Source organism: Idiotropiscis lumnitzeri, chromosome 3, assembly GCF_059441095.1.
Source record: "Idiotropiscis lumnitzeri isolate Australia: NSW breed Sydney's pygmy pipehorse chromosome 3, RoL_Ilum_1.0, whole genome shotgun sequence".
NCBI classification, from domain to species: domain Eukaryota; kingdom Metazoa; phylum Chordata; class Actinopteri; order Syngnathiformes; family Syngnathidae; genus Idiotropiscis; species Idiotropiscis lumnitzeri.
This window is the reverse complement of record NC_142393.1, coordinates 7,310,945-7,329,086: the sequence shown is the minus strand read 5'-3', so window position 1 is coordinate 7,329,086 and position 18,142 is coordinate 7,310,945. Positions and strand designations below refer to the sequence as shown.

Below are 18,142 nucleotides of genomic sequence, written 5' to 3'. Positions count from 1 at the left end.
TTCATCGTGTGTGCGGGGGGGAAAACGATAATGGAGCACTGAGCAAAGAAATAATTAATTTGCGTGTGCCTAGAAAATAAAAGGTGCAATTAAAAAAATGCTGAAGGAAAATGAAATGGAAAACATTGATAATTTAAAACCAAAATAAATTCAAATGTATAATGCGTAAAAATGCTGCCTGTAATGAGAGACATCGCATTACAATTTTTAATTTGCAAATTAGTAATTCCCTGCTGTTAACTTCTCACAAATTCTTTTCACAGCAAACTATTTCCTCACTGTAAAAAAAAAAATAAATAAAAATGAAAAGTTGATTGAACGCAAAATTTCAAGGCAAGAAACTTCGATAAAGTTTTAAGTTGGGCGGGTCGACAAAATACAGAAGTAATTGTCCTTTGTATTGTGGCCTAACTTAAAGAAATAAGTAAAATGATACATGCTGACGAGAGAGAGAAGCTTTACATGTTTGGGAGGAGCTAAGTTTAGCCTGGGCTATAAGTGGAAGTTACTTGCCTATCGTCGCTGTCCTGTGAAAAACACTTCTGTACATTTTTTTTTTTTTAAATTAGATTTTTTTACGCCAATGGGATTGCCACATTATAGACAACAATCAATTATTGGTTTGGCCACATCCTATTTCATGTATCTATTTTTCTACTCATTATAGCTTTGTCTACTTTTACAACAATAGTCACCAACATTAAATCATATAGCGTCATGATGTCGTGAAATTATTCAAACACCGTGACCTTCGACATCGGTCGTCAGGTTCACGTAATAATATTTGAGGTGTAAGCCTGTGGATCTCTCCTGCATGTTTGTAGATCATGTAGCATAGAATAATAATTACAGTATAGGCCGCCGTCCTGGAAAGGCCCGAAGGTGATGAGAGCAGCCTGTAAAAGCACCCGGTACGATTTTGCTGGGACGAAACTCGATCTGCTGAAGGGGAAAATTCTAGCTCTGCTCTGGAATGGATAAGTTAATAGCCTCAGGTGCTTTTTCAAGTTTATTTTAGGTAATAGAGAGGTTTGTTTTGTTACAGCCTGTCCCACCCTCGCCTCTCTCCTCAATTCGACTTCTGTGGCGTCGGGGGCAGACCTGCGCATGCGCGGCGTGGAGGCCGCGCGCGTTCACGCTGCATTGTGGGAGGAGGCCACACGAGCAGGTGAGAGAGGGAAGCACAAGTCGTCTCCACTCGGGTCTGCAGCACTTGAGCACACACACGCGGCGTGGGAGGACGACCCTCGGGATCCTCGGCAAAACTCGCTGCTGTCTCCTTTTTTGTTTGTTGTGTTTTTATTTTTGCAGCGTGCTCGCGCCAAGCCGCACCGTTTGGACTGTCGTTTTTATTTGGTATTTTTGGAAGGCTTTTTTTGAGTGTGTGTGTGGAACTCTACTGACCCACTGTCGTGAGGCGGATAACTGGTTGCCACGGCTTGGACTCGGGAATTTTCAACGAAGTTTTAGAGCAGAATGGGAGCTAAATTGACAAGTCGCTCGTGGCGTGAAGCAACGCGTGGATGTTTTCACGAGTAAAACGCTCAATGACCAGAGAGCGTGCGCAACTGGGATTTATTTCTTTATTTTTTTTATTCTTGGATATCCTTCAAGCTAACAATCTGTGTGTAGATGCCCCTTTTTATTTAAAGGTGAACTAAAACGGGCACTGCCATTTGTTCCTTCAACCCAGTGTGACGATTTAACCTTTTTTTTTTTTTTTTAGAAATAACTGCTCACTTCGACTCGTTAATTTTCTAATTCAAACATTTGATCATATTTCGCTGCTTCCCATTGCTGTGGCGCACGGAGCGCATCCAGATCTGTTTGGTTTATTGTCTTTTTTGGGGGGGGTGTCCATTTGGTGAAGAACTGTCATCTTTAACTCCAAACTACTTGTACACAAGATTGGGATAAAACAACAGCGAGAGAAAAGGAAACAAATTATCCACCGGGACAGCAGTGGGATTATTGGTTTGACATCGTCCCCAGAAAGTGGATTACATCGTCCAGCTCTGGTGAGTAGAGCATCTCCAAGTCATTGCAATTATTATTTGCGTCGTCTTCAATGTGGAAGACATGATCATGTAGTTCGGCATTTTTTTTAATTTATTTTTATATTTGTGCATCGTTGTAATCAAAAGATTAATGAATTTAATAACGAACGAAAGCGCGTAATTGATCTGAAATAACTTTTTCAATTAGATTTGTACTTGTAATTTCTTTGGCAAGAGTGCTGCATATCGAAGCGTAGTAATTGGCTCCCTCTCCTGGTTTGAATATCAGTACGGGAGGAACAAAGACTAGAAGAAAATGAACGCGTTAAATATTATTTATCTCACGTAGTTCGTTAAGGGTCTAAAGTGGCATTTTTAATTGCTTGAATAAAAAAAAATGTAAATATTTTTAGCCCATGCTATCAAAATAATTAAAAAAATAATAATAATTTTAGTCTGTCCATGCCTGTGTTGTCTTCGTGGTTTTTATTTCGGTATTGAAATAATTTTGAGGGGGGGGGGGACAAAACTGACTTGAGATGTAAATAACACCCTCAATAATTCAAATGACTTGAGTCACTCTGATCATTTTTGACGACGTTCCTCCAATTGATCTGTAACGGAAGTGCGCTCAAATAATAGCTCCACAAATGGGTGTGCTAGTTATCAGTCAACAGGTCAACGAGCAGGGCCACTTTTGTTGGGGTCAAATGTTTTGTAAGGAGGTCGTGAAGGTGGGGGGGGGAATCACCGACTGCAGACGTATGCAGCGCCTCCAATTCGCCAGCGCGTAATTAACGACATGCGTGTCAAATATAATAATCTATGGGTGGGAAATGATTTATTACAATTTAAACTCAAATTGAATAATTTGATTGGCTGCAAATCCAACTCGTAATTGAAAGCACCTGTGGCTTTCGTTTACACGCGCGTGTGTCTCTTTGTGTTGGCTTCAAAATGCTGCTGAATGTTAACTGTGCATCCATTCCAACGTGACAATCACCCCCTAACCCACTTGGACCCCGCTTGTAAATCTTGCCTGTACGTGATGAATTTGCGCGAGTCCGGTAATCGGGTCGGAAATCTCGCCGCGTGATAAAGTAGGTCCTCACGGCTTAATTTTGGCTGTTCGTACTCAGGGATGCCAGATGTGGGGATTGGATATATTTCACCCCCATATTGTTGTCTTAATTTATTAATAAAATGAAAATACAAAATGCTGTGCCTCAGCACCACCCGCTGTCGACGTGGCCTTTACCTTGCCGTTCGATTCTACGTTCACTTTACCAGTAAATCTAATTTGCATAAAATTGGACATATCTGTTTTGGAAGAAAATATTCATTTGTGGCCTTTAATATCTTTTGTTTAACTGAGTAATCCAAATCACATTTAAAGACAATATGTCCACTTAATACTTAGAAAATTAAAAATTCTATTTTAACATAACAATAACCTGAAATTTAATTGGTCCTTTATGATTGTTTGCCCCCCAACGAACGCATGTATCTTCTGTGCAACTCTCCCAAATGTCTGGGAGTCAAATAAATGGTATGGAATGTATCAGGCTGATTTTTTTCAGGGCCTTGCTGTCTTTACATCTATCGTGTGATTCGTGCTCAGCAGCTAAAAAGTCGTCTCACACATTCAAAACACTATCGCGCAGTTGTGTGTGTGTGTGTGTGAAATAGATCACCTGAACATATTGGCGGCAGCACGCACAATTAACACTGCCCTTGTGTATGCAAACGTGAGTGACATGTTGCTCTGTCGTCCTTCAGATTGGCTCGACGATGAAGTTGGGACTGGATTGTGTGTGTCGGCCGTCCTGCTGGCCCCTCGGCAGCGTGTTGGACTCCAGACACTGCGTCTTTGCGCTCACACTCGTCACACTCCTCATGCAGGTGGTGGTGGAGGCCAACTCGTGGTGGTATGTATTGCTCTTTCGGGGGGAATTTGCCCGTCTGTGCGGTTGTGGCATTTCACTTGTCACATTTGAAAGCATGCAAGCCCATTTTGCTGAATTTTTCCACTGGGTTTATGACAAAATTCTGATGTGTTTTTGGAAGTGGACTTGGCCTACTTACACCACGTATGAAGTCTCACAACATGCTCACTGTTGCGCATTAGCATTTCAGGGGGGCCTTTCTTTCTCCTCTGTTTTCTTTTTGGCCTTTTTGCCAAGCCACAATTATAAATAATATCTAAATGCTGAATATCTGTGGTTTTCATTGTTCTCTGTCCAAATGTATGTAAGCTGCTGCTGTTAAAGGGGAAAACTGCATTTTGGCATGATACGCTTAAACCACCACACTAATGCATTGTTTCAAAATTCTTTACTAAGCAAAGGCAGCAATTTTACATTAAAACAAAAAAGGGGAGGGCGGAGTCACAAAAATTACGAATGCTGAAATAATGACGAGCTCCACGCAGTTTAATCACAAATCGAATTGCTCCGTGGGAAATTTAAAGCAAGCTGATGCCGTGATTTATTGTTTTGTATGAATGGCAGCAGGTGAATCCTCGTTAAATTTGCTTTCCGGCATCTAATGGAAGAACGTTTAATTCTTCTGCCTGTCACTATACGTTGCAGGCACAGATAGTTGACCCAAGATTTATTTGTAATTTGATAAGAAAGGTTTACGGACCAATTTCATAGTAAAATGATCTCTCGCAAACCGCTGGTCGGCAATCTCTGTATTAAGGAGCCTCCGGAAAGGCAAATTGTTTGCTTGGAGAATCCCCTCGTCAAAGTTGCCATGTTTGTCACCACAAGAAATTCGGAGCAAACTCTCAATCGGGCACGCAAAGATTTCAAATAAAATCGCATCAATTGATCGAGCAAAAGCCGACCATGACCTCATGTGGCAATGAGCAGAAAAAAAAAAAGTTACTGTTTTTATTTGCTTTACAGTTGAGCATTGGCTCACAGGCCCACTTGCAAGCTGAGCTTGCAGTAAAAACTCTTTGAGGAAAAACGTCAGGGGTAAAACGATTTAGGGGGTTAGCATGTCTGCATAGTGTCTATGCAGACTATATTTTCCTGGTGTGTGTGTGTGTGTGCGTGTGTGTGTGTGTTCCATTGCAGTTCCCCCAGTCGATCAAGTTACACGAGAGGCTAATTGTCTCTCTCGAGGGGCTCAGGGATGGGCTGCTCGGATTGTCCTGTGGCCTGGAACCAGATGCCCGGTGTTGTGATGCTATTTCTTAATATCCCACCCCCCCCCCCTTGAATCATTATTTCGAAAGTGGTGCTGTGAAAATGTGGAAAATCAGCTTGCGTGAGAAAATTGAGAGGCCATTTCGTCATCATAGCTTTAGCTGGTGTGAGCTTGTTTTAGGAACGCTACAACTGAACTAACCAACGGTGGTGTGCTAAAGTAGTTCAAAAGTATGCAAAAATAGTTTTTGTTGTGGATAAATCTTGCAAAGGGTTAATATATATGACCCCCCCCCCACCCCCCGTTTAGAAAAATAAAGGCTTCCATAAGGCTGTAAAAAGAAAAAAGAAAAAAAAAACACTCAGTCATGGGACATTGGCTCTTTCGTTGAACGGCTCCCAGCTCAACTTCTTCAACATGCGAGGAGTGGAGCATTTCTTTATTTAAACCGGGTTGGACCCTCCAAAAAAAAAAAAATAATAAGTGTTGGACTTTCTTATTGTTCCTCCTCATTTCCTTCTTTCCTACTGTGCACTTCTTTTCTGACCGCCATTGCGTGCTTGGCCCTGCATATCGCATAACATTTCAGTGCAATGTCATGAAGATTTAAAGCCGTTCCGAGGACGAGGCCCTTCAATAAAATGTTTCAAGTCTGAGCGGTAGAAAAGCAATCAGCTGTTGATTATCTTTTTTTTTTTTTTTTTTTTTTTTAAATGTGTGTGTGTGTGACTGCTCCTTTTTGGCTCTCGCTGGTCCATGATTGAAAACACCTGCGTTTGTGTCCGCCCTCCCCCGTTGCCCTGCAGGTCTTTAGCCATGAACCCGCTGCTGATCCCGGAGGCCTACATCATCGGTGCCCAGCCGCTTTGCAGCCAGTTGGCGGGCCTCTCGCAGGGCCAGAAGAAGCTGTGCCAGCTCTACCAGGACCACATGCAGTACATCGGCGAAGGCGCAAAGACGGGCATCCGGGAGTGCCAGTATCAGTTCAGACATCGGCGCTGGAACTGCAGCACTGTGGACAACTCTTCGGTCTTTGGACGGGTCATGCAAATAGGTAAGCAAGACGGAGGAAATGGCGATGTTATCCTTTTTTTTTATTTATTTATTTTTTTTCCACATTCTGCATGTGACATGGCAGAAAATGAGCTTTTCTCTTTGATGGGTGCGAGACGAAAATGAAGGTGTGCGTGTTTGATGATCTGATCCCTCATTCAAGCTTGCAGAACTTTACGAACCATGCTTGGATAAAACCACAAAATGTTTTCTTTGGATGCGTGCCGGCATCTCAGGAACGGGGGGGGGGAGAAAAAAGAAAAAAAGGTCGACTTCAAGTTTTATTGATCATAATCTTCCAGATGGATTAAAATAAATCCAGGCAATATGCTTGTTGTAATGTCAGCGGTGTTGCTGCAGTTTCAACGACAAGGTGATGTTTTTTTATTTTTATGTCTGAAATGGCGAGAGCAACGTACGTTTTCGTTTTCCGGGGTACTGAAAAGTTACCGCAACTTTGAGATGAGTAATTATTTTCAGGGACAGATCCCAAAATGTCGACACTGAATTTTCTTTTCTCACTTATTGGTATTTCACTTCCATTCAACTTATTTGAAATATATGATGTCCTGATTTTGGAGAAAGGAATTTACTTTGTGGCTCAGATTTTTTATTTTTTTTTGCTACAGATTGTGAGTCTGTCCAGAGATGTCGTTTCTTTTCTGCTGGATAATGCACATTTCAGTGCTCTAGAAAATAGTCCATCCGGAGTTGCGAAAAATCCAGGGAAGCAATCTGTGCTTGACCTTTATTGAATTTGGGCGTCAACTCTTTGACGTCAGCGATTTGAATCAGATCTGACTCGACGTGTGTCCTCGAATTTCGCCTTTTTGTGTATATGACCCCCTTTACTGATCCTCTACTACCCGACTTGCTCTTTCTTGACACGATTCCTCTGCAGCGCTCATAAAACACGCTCTCCCCTCCAAGTTGGTTCGACCCGTCTGACTGTCTGCCGGCTGTCTGAGGACACTGCTTTTGATTTAAAAGCGAGCCTCCGAGCAGCACTGAAGCAGTTGGGTTCGGCGACTCTGCCTTTCTGGTTTTCTTCAGGGTGGTTTCAAGGAGAAGACACTTGAGTCTGTCGACAAGTCTGATACGACGCCAATATTCAAAGGATGTTTAAAAAAAAAAATAAAAAAATAGTCGAGCATCTGAGTAATAAATCCTCCCTGCTCGAATCCACTCCTTCCCGGATATCCCAGCTGGATATATCGCAAACTTTCTAACAGGCTTCTTTGTCCTTGTCATTTTTGATGCCTCTCTTTTGACTTTCGATGGGCGCCTTTTTCCATTCATGCCTTGACAAATCTTTTCAATTTTTTTTTTCTTTCTCTCTCTTTGTCCATCTGCTTTTGTCATCGCAGTCGTTACTTTTTGGCCACGAGGCTTTGTGAGAAGTGCAGTTCCATTTTCAACAGTTTCTTCTTTTGCCGTTTTTGTCCACATCGCTCCTCGGTTTTGCTCTTTGGTCTTAACGGTGAGTTCCAATCTGCTGATTTTTTTTTTTCCTCTATAAGGAAGAAATGAGATAGGGTGGAGTTCATGGGCAGAAAACCCAGAATCCGTCTGCTCAGTCATGACGGACAATGTGAAAGAGACCTTGTGGTTTTCCATTTGGAGAAAACGCTGCGCTGTTTGTGGGGTTGAATTCTTTCTCACCGGCGGGCGATGTCCACTCTCTGGCTCAAGCCCAGCAAGAGCAAATCAAATTCCACTTTTCAGCATCTTTGACTAAAGAATCCTGCAGAATTGATCAGGTGCTCCGCAACAGGTGACGGTGCATCAAATATGCGGGTCGGAACCACGCCGAACGAACCCAATTGCATGACATTGAATTCTTTGTTGAGTTTGCACCCAAATATTTGGAATTGTTTGTGCACAGGCAGCCGAGAGACGGCCTTCACCTACGCCATCAGCGCGGCAGGGGTTGTGAACGCAGTGAGCCGCGCCTGCAGAGAGGGGGAGCTGTCGAGCTGCGGGTGCAGCCGTGCCGCTCGACCCAAAGACCTGCCGCGAGACTGGCTGTGGGGCGGTTGCGGAGACAACCTCAACTACGGCTACAGATTCTCCAAGGAGTTTGTGGATGCTCGCGAGAGGGAGAAGAGCTACCCGAAAGGCTCGCAGGACAGTGCGCGGCTTATGATGAATCTTCACAACAACGAGGCTGGAAGAAGGGTACGTGCGCGGACGGGCGTTCAAAAGCTCTCTTAAAAGTTGCGACCAATAAATCCACATGCATGTTTAAAAAAAAAAATAATAAAAAAAGGCCGAGCTGGAAGTGAGACAACGCAGGTCAATCAGATTCAACAGCTCTCTCTGCGCGCCCCCACGGGTTCTGAGATTTGAGGAGTAGATAGCATCACTCTGACAGTTCTGGGGTTTCATTTTCCTCCCCAAACATCTTGAAACCACCTCAAAGCAAGCCAAGCCAAGATATCGCTAGCCAGGCGGTTGTCTTTTGAAGCGTGGACTGTTTCGTTGTACTTTTATAATGCACACGTGCACAGTAGTGATAGAACGATACACTTTTTCCAGGCCTGATAGTAGTGGTTGTGGAGGCTGATAACCAATATTTGAAGCCGATATTCATTTGTTGAAAAAAATTAAAAATAAAATGGTGTAAAAATTTTGAAAAAAGAAATTCAAAACTTGGCAAAAATGGCATTAAGCACATATTTGTGAAAGAACTTTAGTGATTTACAGCATATTAAAGCTTTTTTAGACAACTTAGTTTTAAAAGTCTAACAAAAAGTGCACGGAGCTCCCAGGCTCAGCTGCATGTCTTATAGTTTAAGGAAAACAAACATCTCTTTAAAGTTTACCACGGCAAATAGTTTTCTATCAGTTGTGAGTCTTAGCGGACTGACATTTATTCAAATTTCGGCAAAGTCTGTTTCCTTTTCTTCCTATTCTCGTGGGACCTCAACCGTAGTTGGTGTTACTCGAGGTGAAAAAGCAAACAGGCACCTTACTGCTGAATGGCTGCTCCAAAAAAAACAATCAGATAGTGCTGTAGGCAATGCAATCTGCTTCTGCAGGCAGGGTCACGAGCACAGCAGATAGAGCGATGTGTTCTGCAGCGAGCCAAAAATAAACAAGCGTTTAATTTATCGGCCTTGAAAGTAAAAAAAAAAAATTATAATAATCGGCAAAATCCCAAATATATGCCCTGACAATCGGTCTATCACTAGTGGACAGGATCAGTACAGTTGTCCTATCCGATCCTGTGCTGAATCTAGATGTGACTGCATCATAGATGCCTGCTTCTCTCGCTTTCCGTGCAAGTGCATTCATCGGTGCGGTCTTTGCTTTGCCCCCAGACTGTGTCCGACCTTGCACACGTGTCGTGCAAGTGCCACGGAGTCTCGGGCTCGTGCAGCCTCAAGACCTGCTGGCTGCAGCTGGCTGACTTCCGCAAGGTGGGCGACGCCTTGAAGGAGAAGTACGACAGCGCCGCAGCCATGAAGCTCAACTCTCGTGGGAAGCTGGTGCAGATGAATAACAAGTTCAACCCCCCCACCAGCCACGACCTGGTGTACATCGAGTCCAGTCCAGACTACTGCCTGAGGAACCAAAGCACTGGCTCGCTGGGCACAGTGGGTCGTCTTTGCAACAAGACCTCAGAGGGGATGGATGGCTGCGAGCTGATGTGCTGCGGTCGCGGTTACGACCAATTCAAGGCCCAGTTAGTGGAGCGTTGCCACTGCAAGTTCCACTGGTGCTGCTACGTCAAGTGCAAGCGCTGCACCAAAATCGTAGACCAATTCGTCTGCAAGTGAGACTAGAGGAGAACTGCAGACGATGGCGAGCGAAGGAAATCCAAGACGGAGAGAAAATGCAAGAGAGAAACTATATAAATTATATTTATAGAGTTAAACAATTATGCCGTTGCAAAAAAAAAAAAAGACTTGACTTTTTTTTTTTTTTTTTCCTCCCCGAAATAAATCACGTCTTCAGGAACTGAGATTATCATGAAATATTTATTTTCAGATTTTTATTTTGGCCCACCTGATTTTTTTATTAATTTTTTTAATCCCTGCAAGTGCCTAAAATGGCTGGAAACACTTTCACCTCTTCGCATCAACTCGATTAATTCCGGAAAATTATTGTTTTATTTTATGGATAACAAAATTGGACCGTGCTCCCCCTTGTTCTAAGAAAAAAGTCGTGTGCGATAGTTGGCGCGCAGTTGACTTGGAGGTCCTGCTTTGTTGTATGGCTGCGTTGACAGGAGAATGCCTGTGTGTCGTATGGATGGATGTGTTTTCATGGGCCCCTTCCCAAACCAGCACCCCCGATCCCAATTCGTGGCGCGTGAGAGATCTTGTTGGTTTGTGTGAGTCCGGAGAGGAAAAATGGGTTCAGACAGAGGACGTTTTTTTTTGGGGGGGGCTGGGCTATTTATTAAGCTGTCCCGCAAGCCTGAGCAATCCGCAGGTGCTACAGAAGCACGCCACCATTATGCACTTTGATACAGAAGCTTAAATCTGTCTGTATGTGTCTGTTCCGCTGTTTTGTTTTTTTTTGTTTTGTTTTTTTTTACTGCAGTGCATCAGTTAATATTATAGCCAACACTGTTTTCCATATTAATTATTCATTTACCATAGTCTGCAATACATAACCTGGTTTGAATATATATGGGCAAGGTTTTGATTACATTGGTGAAATAGTCCATGTTCTGTGTATATATATGTCTATTCAATCGATCAGTAAACTGTATTTATTTCCTTTAACCAGATCCACCATTTATCGCCGCAAAGCATCCTTTAGTTGGACACTCTGTACGTGGAAGTCACTTTTAAAAACGGTATCACTCACTCTTGCGGCTCGTCACATTTTTTTTTTTTTTTTTTTTTTTGGAAAGGGAAATGCACCTTATTTGTCCACTCGGTTTTTCTTCTCACTCAAGTTCAGTGTTGGCGTTCGACACATTTTACACATCGGTTGGTCCAATTGCCAGTAATGGCGCATTTTCAATACCACTCGTTAAGTCAATTATCTCCACCGGTCCAACTAAATTTATGTATATTTATAAGCTTCCTTCATCAGTTTGAGGTTTGTTAAGCTTCATGTGTAATAGCAAATATTTTGTTACTTTTTACAAATTGGCTAAATGCTCTACTTTGTTTCAATAAATATCTAAAACCATAATATTTACCCAGATCGTCTTTGACAAGTTGTCTTTTTTTTTTTTTTTTGGCTTGGCACACACATCGACATGAACAAGTAGGAAGCTCTTTTTTTTTTTTTTTTTTTGCTCACATTTCTAAGGCGGCTTCCATTCAGTTGTTCTCCTCATCTTCAGTCCCGTGTCGTGACAGACAGTCTAATCTTTGTGAAATGACAGCCTGAGCACAGAGAGAGCGACTGCTCGAGACCCGGAGATGGTCGGCCTCAAAGGCGTCTTAGTTGTGGTTAAATTATACGCAGCGCTCAACAATCCGCTGACAGTGGGTCAGTAAATGGAACCATTAATCATATTGTTGTCGGAAGACGGGGATTTTCAGTGTGGGCAGCGGGACTGAGGCTGCCTGGAAAAAGGCTGGGCCTTGTCAGAAGCTGCTGGAGCTCAAAAAAAAAAAAGGGGGGACCAGGAGAGAAGATTCGGTAATAAGAAACAAGGGATTACACGGACGGGGAGAAATGTGAGCGGAGCCGCCGACGATGCGGTTAAATGAAAGTTGAAGTTCGAGAACTAATACAAAGTGGCTTGACGGTAGTTACGCTATTGGTCTTTCGAAGTCGGTCCAACTGTGACGTGCTCATCCCGGACACTTTATTAAGTACACATTCCCTGTGTGATTACGTTAACGAATACATCACAACAATTTTTTTTTTTAGTTGATTGCAATTGAGATATTCACAAAAATGTTTTTCTAACATTCATTAATTCCTTCCTCAAGAGCATCCCTTCAACATCTATTGGCATTGTTTTGTTTTTTTGTCCTGAGACTAGGCCCTGTGTCCTCTGATTCCAAAGTACTGAAAGCTCAAGGGCGAGGCTCTGTCGGTCCAAGAGGGGGCCTGTTCCCCTCAACATAAATGCTGTGCCCCCCCCCCCCCACAAAATATTATATTTCACATATTTTTATTATCTCATACCTATCTCCTCCACTCCACTTCTTGCAGTCTTATTGTCTTGCTTAGCCCCTCAAATATAAAACATAGCAGGTTGTTTCTCATGTCATGTTTCTTGACTCCGCACCACCTCCCATTTTCCTTCTGCTCAGAGTATCGGCCTGCTGACGGATAGCTGTCTGCTGCGAGCGGAGAGCCAAATTCCAATCACCCCTCAGTATGAAAATGAGCCAATGTCATGTTTCCAATAGCAGTAAACTTCAAATGCAAAACAAATGCGCTTTGTTCAACTCGTTCAATGTGTTTTGTGTAGTAACATAATTCCTAATAACATAATAAAAACACGAGTTAATATTTTTATTGATAATCATCACCAAAATCTTCCCTAGCGAGAACAGGTTGATGGGTGACAGCTCAGGATGTGCGCACTGTCCGCTCACTGCCAAAGATTGAGCGCAAATTATCCGTGCACGCAGACCACTAAAGAAGCCCCCAATTTCTGCAATCAAACCTTACAATCGCAACTTGACTTCTCCACTAAAAAAAATAAAACAAAAACAGTACAATAAAAATCAACAGCAGCTTTAAAAGCAGTTTTTTCTGGCTGGCACTACTTTGTGACGCGTATGAAGATGACGCGCGCTTTCCCAACCTCGTAAATCTCATCTTCCGAGCGACATAAAACAGAAAGCTAGGCGCAGAGATTGCTTGCATTCGATTCTGCTGGTCATTCTGAGGTCATGTATGCAATGCAGCACGATTCCCCCTCAATATTTGTGGCTGTCTTGACTGAGTTGTGTGCGTATCTCCCTCCAACTTTCTTCTGCATAGGACTGTCAGGAACGACGTGCACGTGATGCACGAGGCACCTTGAAGTTCTTCAAGCCAGCATGATTCTTTGCACAACAAACTCCAGGTGCACAGTGAGCTGCTGTTGGGGAGGGGGGGGAACCTGACACCCGCAGGTGCCCAGGTACCCACTTTTACTCAGCCTCACCGCCTTTGCTTTCAAACGGTTTGAGTGAAAATGTGCACGGCTGTGAAAATATTTTTCCGCCTGCTCTGCGCAGAACATCACTTTCTTTTGCAGGTTGTGGTCACGGAGTAAAGGATTGTTATTTGGGAATCGTACACATAATTAAAGTCAACCGCAAGTGTAGGCGCACATGCACAGAACAAGCATTCTAACTTGGACCTGAATTCTTTACACAGAACTGAAAGATCCAGACTTTTAATATATCGCCTATCGTCTTATGCTTTAATCTCCGGTTCTCCGTGCAATTCGACAAAAAGTCAGACTTGGTATTTTCCTTCCATTAAACCATGAGTTCGTTCAAGGTTGCACATCGTGTTAATATCAAACCCACGTTCGGGGCGACTTTCACAGCGAAAAAGACTGTTGACTGTGGTAGGGAGCCAGAACAACTGGTTGAAACCGACACAGGTCCGGCAAGAACACGCCAACTCAAGTTCTTCAAGTACATTAAAATTCCTGCGTGGTTTTAATTGTTTTCTTTTTTACGTGACTTGTTGTGTTTTCTCAAAACCAAGCAGCTATATCTATTCGCTGACTACTGCTTCGTAAAATGAATAAATTATTTGACTCGTGGAACACAGTGAAAGGCTAACAACCGTTTACCATCTACGAAACAAAAGCCCTGCGCTTTTCTTTTTTTTTTAAATTATTATTATTTTTGATTTAAGGCAATATAAAGGCGGTTTGCATTCTTAGGTCCATACGCGTTTTCTTACTTGTTGCCACATCAAATTACGGCTACATTGTGCACAGTGAAGTGTCACCGGCCAGAGTCGAGGCAACGCCATAAAAACACACACTTGCTATTGATCTGGGCACCTTTCGCTTCGAGAAGTGAATCCATGAACTGTCAGGTTCAGCCGGCTCTGGCAATGCTCAGCCTCGCGAGCCAAAAGCTCAGATTGCTCCATTCCAAGGTTCTTACTGTAAAAATCGCATAGCGACAATCGGGCCAAAATAAGTGCGCCCCGCAGTGCTCCATTTAGAACTATTTGGGATTGTGGTTGTGTGTTTTAAAGAAGAAGGGCAAGCCGCCACAGCGTGACGTTGCAAACAGTCTGGATTGGATCAGAGAGACGGGCTGGTGCCACACAGCTGCCAGCTCTTGCTTGCCTCGCTGCCAGTTCGAGTTCGGTGTCCCCCCCCCCCTCCCCCCCTCCCCCCTCCCCCCTCCTCCCTCCGCCCGAGAAACCACTCGCACCACAAGTTGTTTCAACAGGGCACAACGCCGGCAGAAAATAGAAAGGTTTCACAAAGAGGTCACAGTTTCTCAATGTGCCATGACTGCGGCTTTTGTCCTTAGACGCATAGCATTTGACAGCAAAGGAAAAATGATTACTTTTACAAATCAAAGTCAGTTCAAAAACCGTTCTCATCTCGGCTAATATTTTAGACAGAACTCCGGTCGTCTTATTCCGGGTCAGACTGCTTAGCCCTCGTTGCCCTGCAATATGCATAATTGTTAGAGCGCTCACTTGTCAGTCCAACTACAAAGCAGAATAAATGATATCGCGTGAGGTAATTGCAAAGTGGAAATGTCAACGAGCAGAATGGCCGCGTGCGTGCGTGTGCGTGCGTGTGAAACTGAAATAGCACACAGTGTTGCAGCTCGTCTCGCTTTATTGCTCACAGATGTGGAAAGATAATCACACTCATAGGGGAGGATTCCTATCTGTTATTCCATATTAAATGTCGGCTGTCGTTCTGTCAAGTGACATTTTTCTTTCAAGGTGTTCCTTAATTGAATTTGCAGAACTTCTATGACCAAAGTAAACACTGACCATGGAGCGTTCTCAATATTCAGACATGTGATCTTCTCACACGGTGGACATTTACTTACACCACAGACCTGAAAACATCATTATTATAAAACTTTACAATATTTCTCCGTAGTTTTCATTTTTTGTGTATCAAACGTACACTTATAGGTCCTTCTATGTGTATTTACTACTGATGGGAAAATTATGCTTCAGGAAGCACTTGATCATTTTTTACTTCTCCATAAGTCACTCTTGGTTTAAAGATGCAGTGGGAAATAAATGAATAGATTTCCATTGCCTTGCATATATCTTTAAACCAGTTCTCAATTATTTTCTTTTACGTCCACCCACACTCCGCCACAACTATAAATATTTTTGTCGCAAAACAAACCAACACCGTAGCGTTAATACTCGCTGATCACAATAAGCAAGGCGAGCGCCACTGCCAACTACTGGAGTGGATGTGCAATTACACTTTATTGTCGTACGGCGGGGAAAAAATTAAAACATGTTCCCTAGGATCACATGCGCCACCCCAGGGGGCCTCGCCCCACTATTTAAGAAGCACTGCTTTAAACCAAGTGCACCAACTCGAGGAGTAAAAAAATATATATTAAGCCATTTTCCCGAGAGGAAACGCCTCAATCACAGTGTTTTTTTCTGGATTTTGACTGATTTTGCAAGGCCTACAGTATATTGTGTTCTAAAGATAAAAACCTGGAGCTATGATGCAAAAAAAAAAAAAAAAAAGGCTAAGACGTATAAATACGTCTTTGGTAGGCAGGGACTACAATTTTGAAAATGTGTATATACGTCTTCTGGATTAATGAGTTAAAAGTACTTGACTAGTACTAGGCTTCATTTCCCCATCGCTAGTATTTACTCCGTGTGCAAGGAAATGTGGATAATGCTCGAAAGACTCACTTGTTTGCCTCACGTCTATATAAATGTGTGCCAGTGCCGCGTGTGCGCGTATGCGTGTGTCCACAGAGATCTGAGTGCCAGGTCAGCATCGGTAGCTGAGTGATTCTGTCAGCCTGCATGTATAAAACGTTGGTGAATTACACCAAAGTGGCCTCCAGTGCCCAGTTACGGTTCACATTATTTGTTTGTGAAGTTATTGAGCTTCCTTTTCCATCCACATTCTGCCAGTTAAATGCCAACATTACCACACAGACTGTAGACGGCCTCACGTGAAGCTAAATGATAAAGCTCGTACGTATATATGTACGTAGAGAGACGGACATTCACACCTTTCGCCACAAAGTCTGTTCCGTTTTTCAACCAAAGATGACTTCTTGAACAATAACATCCCATTTGTCTGTTTTTCTCGATTAATTAAACTCTGGACTCTGACTCTCATTCCACGATGGGTGAAACATGTAAAAGAACTTTATTTTTTTTCACGAAGAGGAAATGGCAGAGGAAGAAATCTGACAGTGACGGATGCTCTTTGGGTGTCTCAGATGAAGTCAACGTTTGCTTTAATGAAGCATAGCAAGTGAAGTGTTGAGGTTCGGCTTTACTGGGAGCTTGGCGAGTTTGGCTTCTGGGGCCAATCAATCGGCAGCGAGCCACTCCTCAGTTGCTTTCTATTAACGTGCAATGAAGATAAGATGACAACAAAAACAAGAACGACGATCTGTCTTTCTGCTTGGATTATTGAAGCAACCGTCTGGATTTATTGGGCTATTGATTCAGATTCTTTTCTGACATGTGAAAAGTAGTGATGGGCAAATGAAACTTCATGAGGAATTTTGACTCCTCTAGATGGCACTCTCGGTTCAGTGGAAATTTACCGTATTTTCACCACCATAAGGCACACTTAAAAGTCTTAAAAAAGTGGACAGGGTGCCGTTTTAGCATGTATGCATGTTACCGTATGTAAGCTAGCATGTTATACGGAGAGCCTTAAACACAGAAATAGCACCCCTAACTGCACCGCCTAGAGGAGTGAAAAAAAAAATCACAAGTGCTTCATGAAGTTTCATTTTCTCACCACTAGTGAAAAGTGCTGAACAACCCTCGATAAATTAATCACTCGCTAAATAAATTCATCAAACATCAATGATCGTGATCCAGGGGTAAAACGACAAGCCTCACTAGTGTATCAAAATTTGTTTGTGTTATTACATGTGTGTTATAACACAGTCGTAACACTAACACATTACAGTACTTCATATTGTTGTGATTTTAAGGAGTTAAACTTCACAGGAACTCGATCCAATTGATAAAAACAACACAAAACAAAACTCCTCTTACTCAGTCCACGTTGACTGTGTTGAAAACAAACAGAGTAAATTATTCCCGAAAGACATCATGGCCATTTAGTCATGCGTTTGTGGAAAGGAGAGCTATGTCATTGCCAGTGTTATTATGAAGGATTTCCGTTCATCCAAAGAGGTCACACAGAGAAGAAGACACATTCACTCATAAAGTTTGAGGGGGGAAAAAAAATGAGTAAAGAGACCGCAGCATATTTTTCCTTTTTTTTTTTCCCTCTCACAGTTTTGCTTGTCTTTTTTTTTTTCATATGATCGACACCTTGGCAAGTGAGAGCCTCCATTAAAAACTTGAAATAAGGTGTTTAAATAGGGGTTGTACACTGAGGTCTTTGTAATTAATGAATACACACACACACACACACACACACACTGCAGATGAGAAAATGACAGGAGACGCAGGTAATGTCTCACTAGATCCAATAAACCACAAATCCCTCTGAGAGCAAAAATCCTGTAATGGAATATTTATGCTTCCTCGTTTACTTCCAGGTAGGGCGTTTATTGGCTTTGTGTTTGTTTGCTTTGACAAGGACTAAATACATTTCAACATGAAATGAAAGCAAATAATTGTTTGTTTTTCCATGAAACGGACGACGTTCCAACTGTACTCCTTAATGGGAGATTTTTTTTTAGCTTTTTTTTTTTTTTTAAGGTTGCTTCAGAGCTTGACTGGAGTTTATGACTTCATGAGTTCAGATGTGTGTGGTTTTGGATGAATGCAAGAACCCGTCAGACTTTGGGGACCAGAGAAGGAAACTGATCTGTTTTTAC

General features: G+C 42.6%; 2 protein-coding genes across 2 annotated transcripts in view; both read left to right on the top strand.

Moving 5' to 3' along the window:
• Positions 1-1,064, top strand: part of LOC148339699 (ERC protein 2-like) — a 127,303-nt gene extending 126,239 nt beyond the window's left edge. The window contains exon 17 of the mRNA XM_088292181.1: positions 1,046-1,064. The gene's annotated coding sequence lies outside the window, so the exon portion shown is untranslated. The remainder of the gene's footprint in view (positions 1-1,045) is intronic.
• A 95-nt stretch (positions 1,065-1,159) lies between these two features.
• wnt5a (wingless-type MMTV integration site family, member 5a) lies at positions 1,160-10,117 on the top strand. The gene is made up of 5 exons (XM_088292185.1): positions 1,160-2,018; positions 3,777-3,925; positions 5,963-6,210; positions 8,095-8,387; positions 9,533-10,117. The coding sequence occupies exons 2-5, from the start codon at positions 3,789-3,791 to the stop codon at positions 9,989-9,991; spliced, it is 1,137 nt and encodes a 378-aa protein (XP_088148311.1). The 5' UTR covers positions 1,160-2,018; positions 3,777-3,788; the 3' UTR covers positions 9,992-10,117.
• The last annotated feature ends 8,025 nt before the right edge of the window (positions 10,118-18,142 follow it).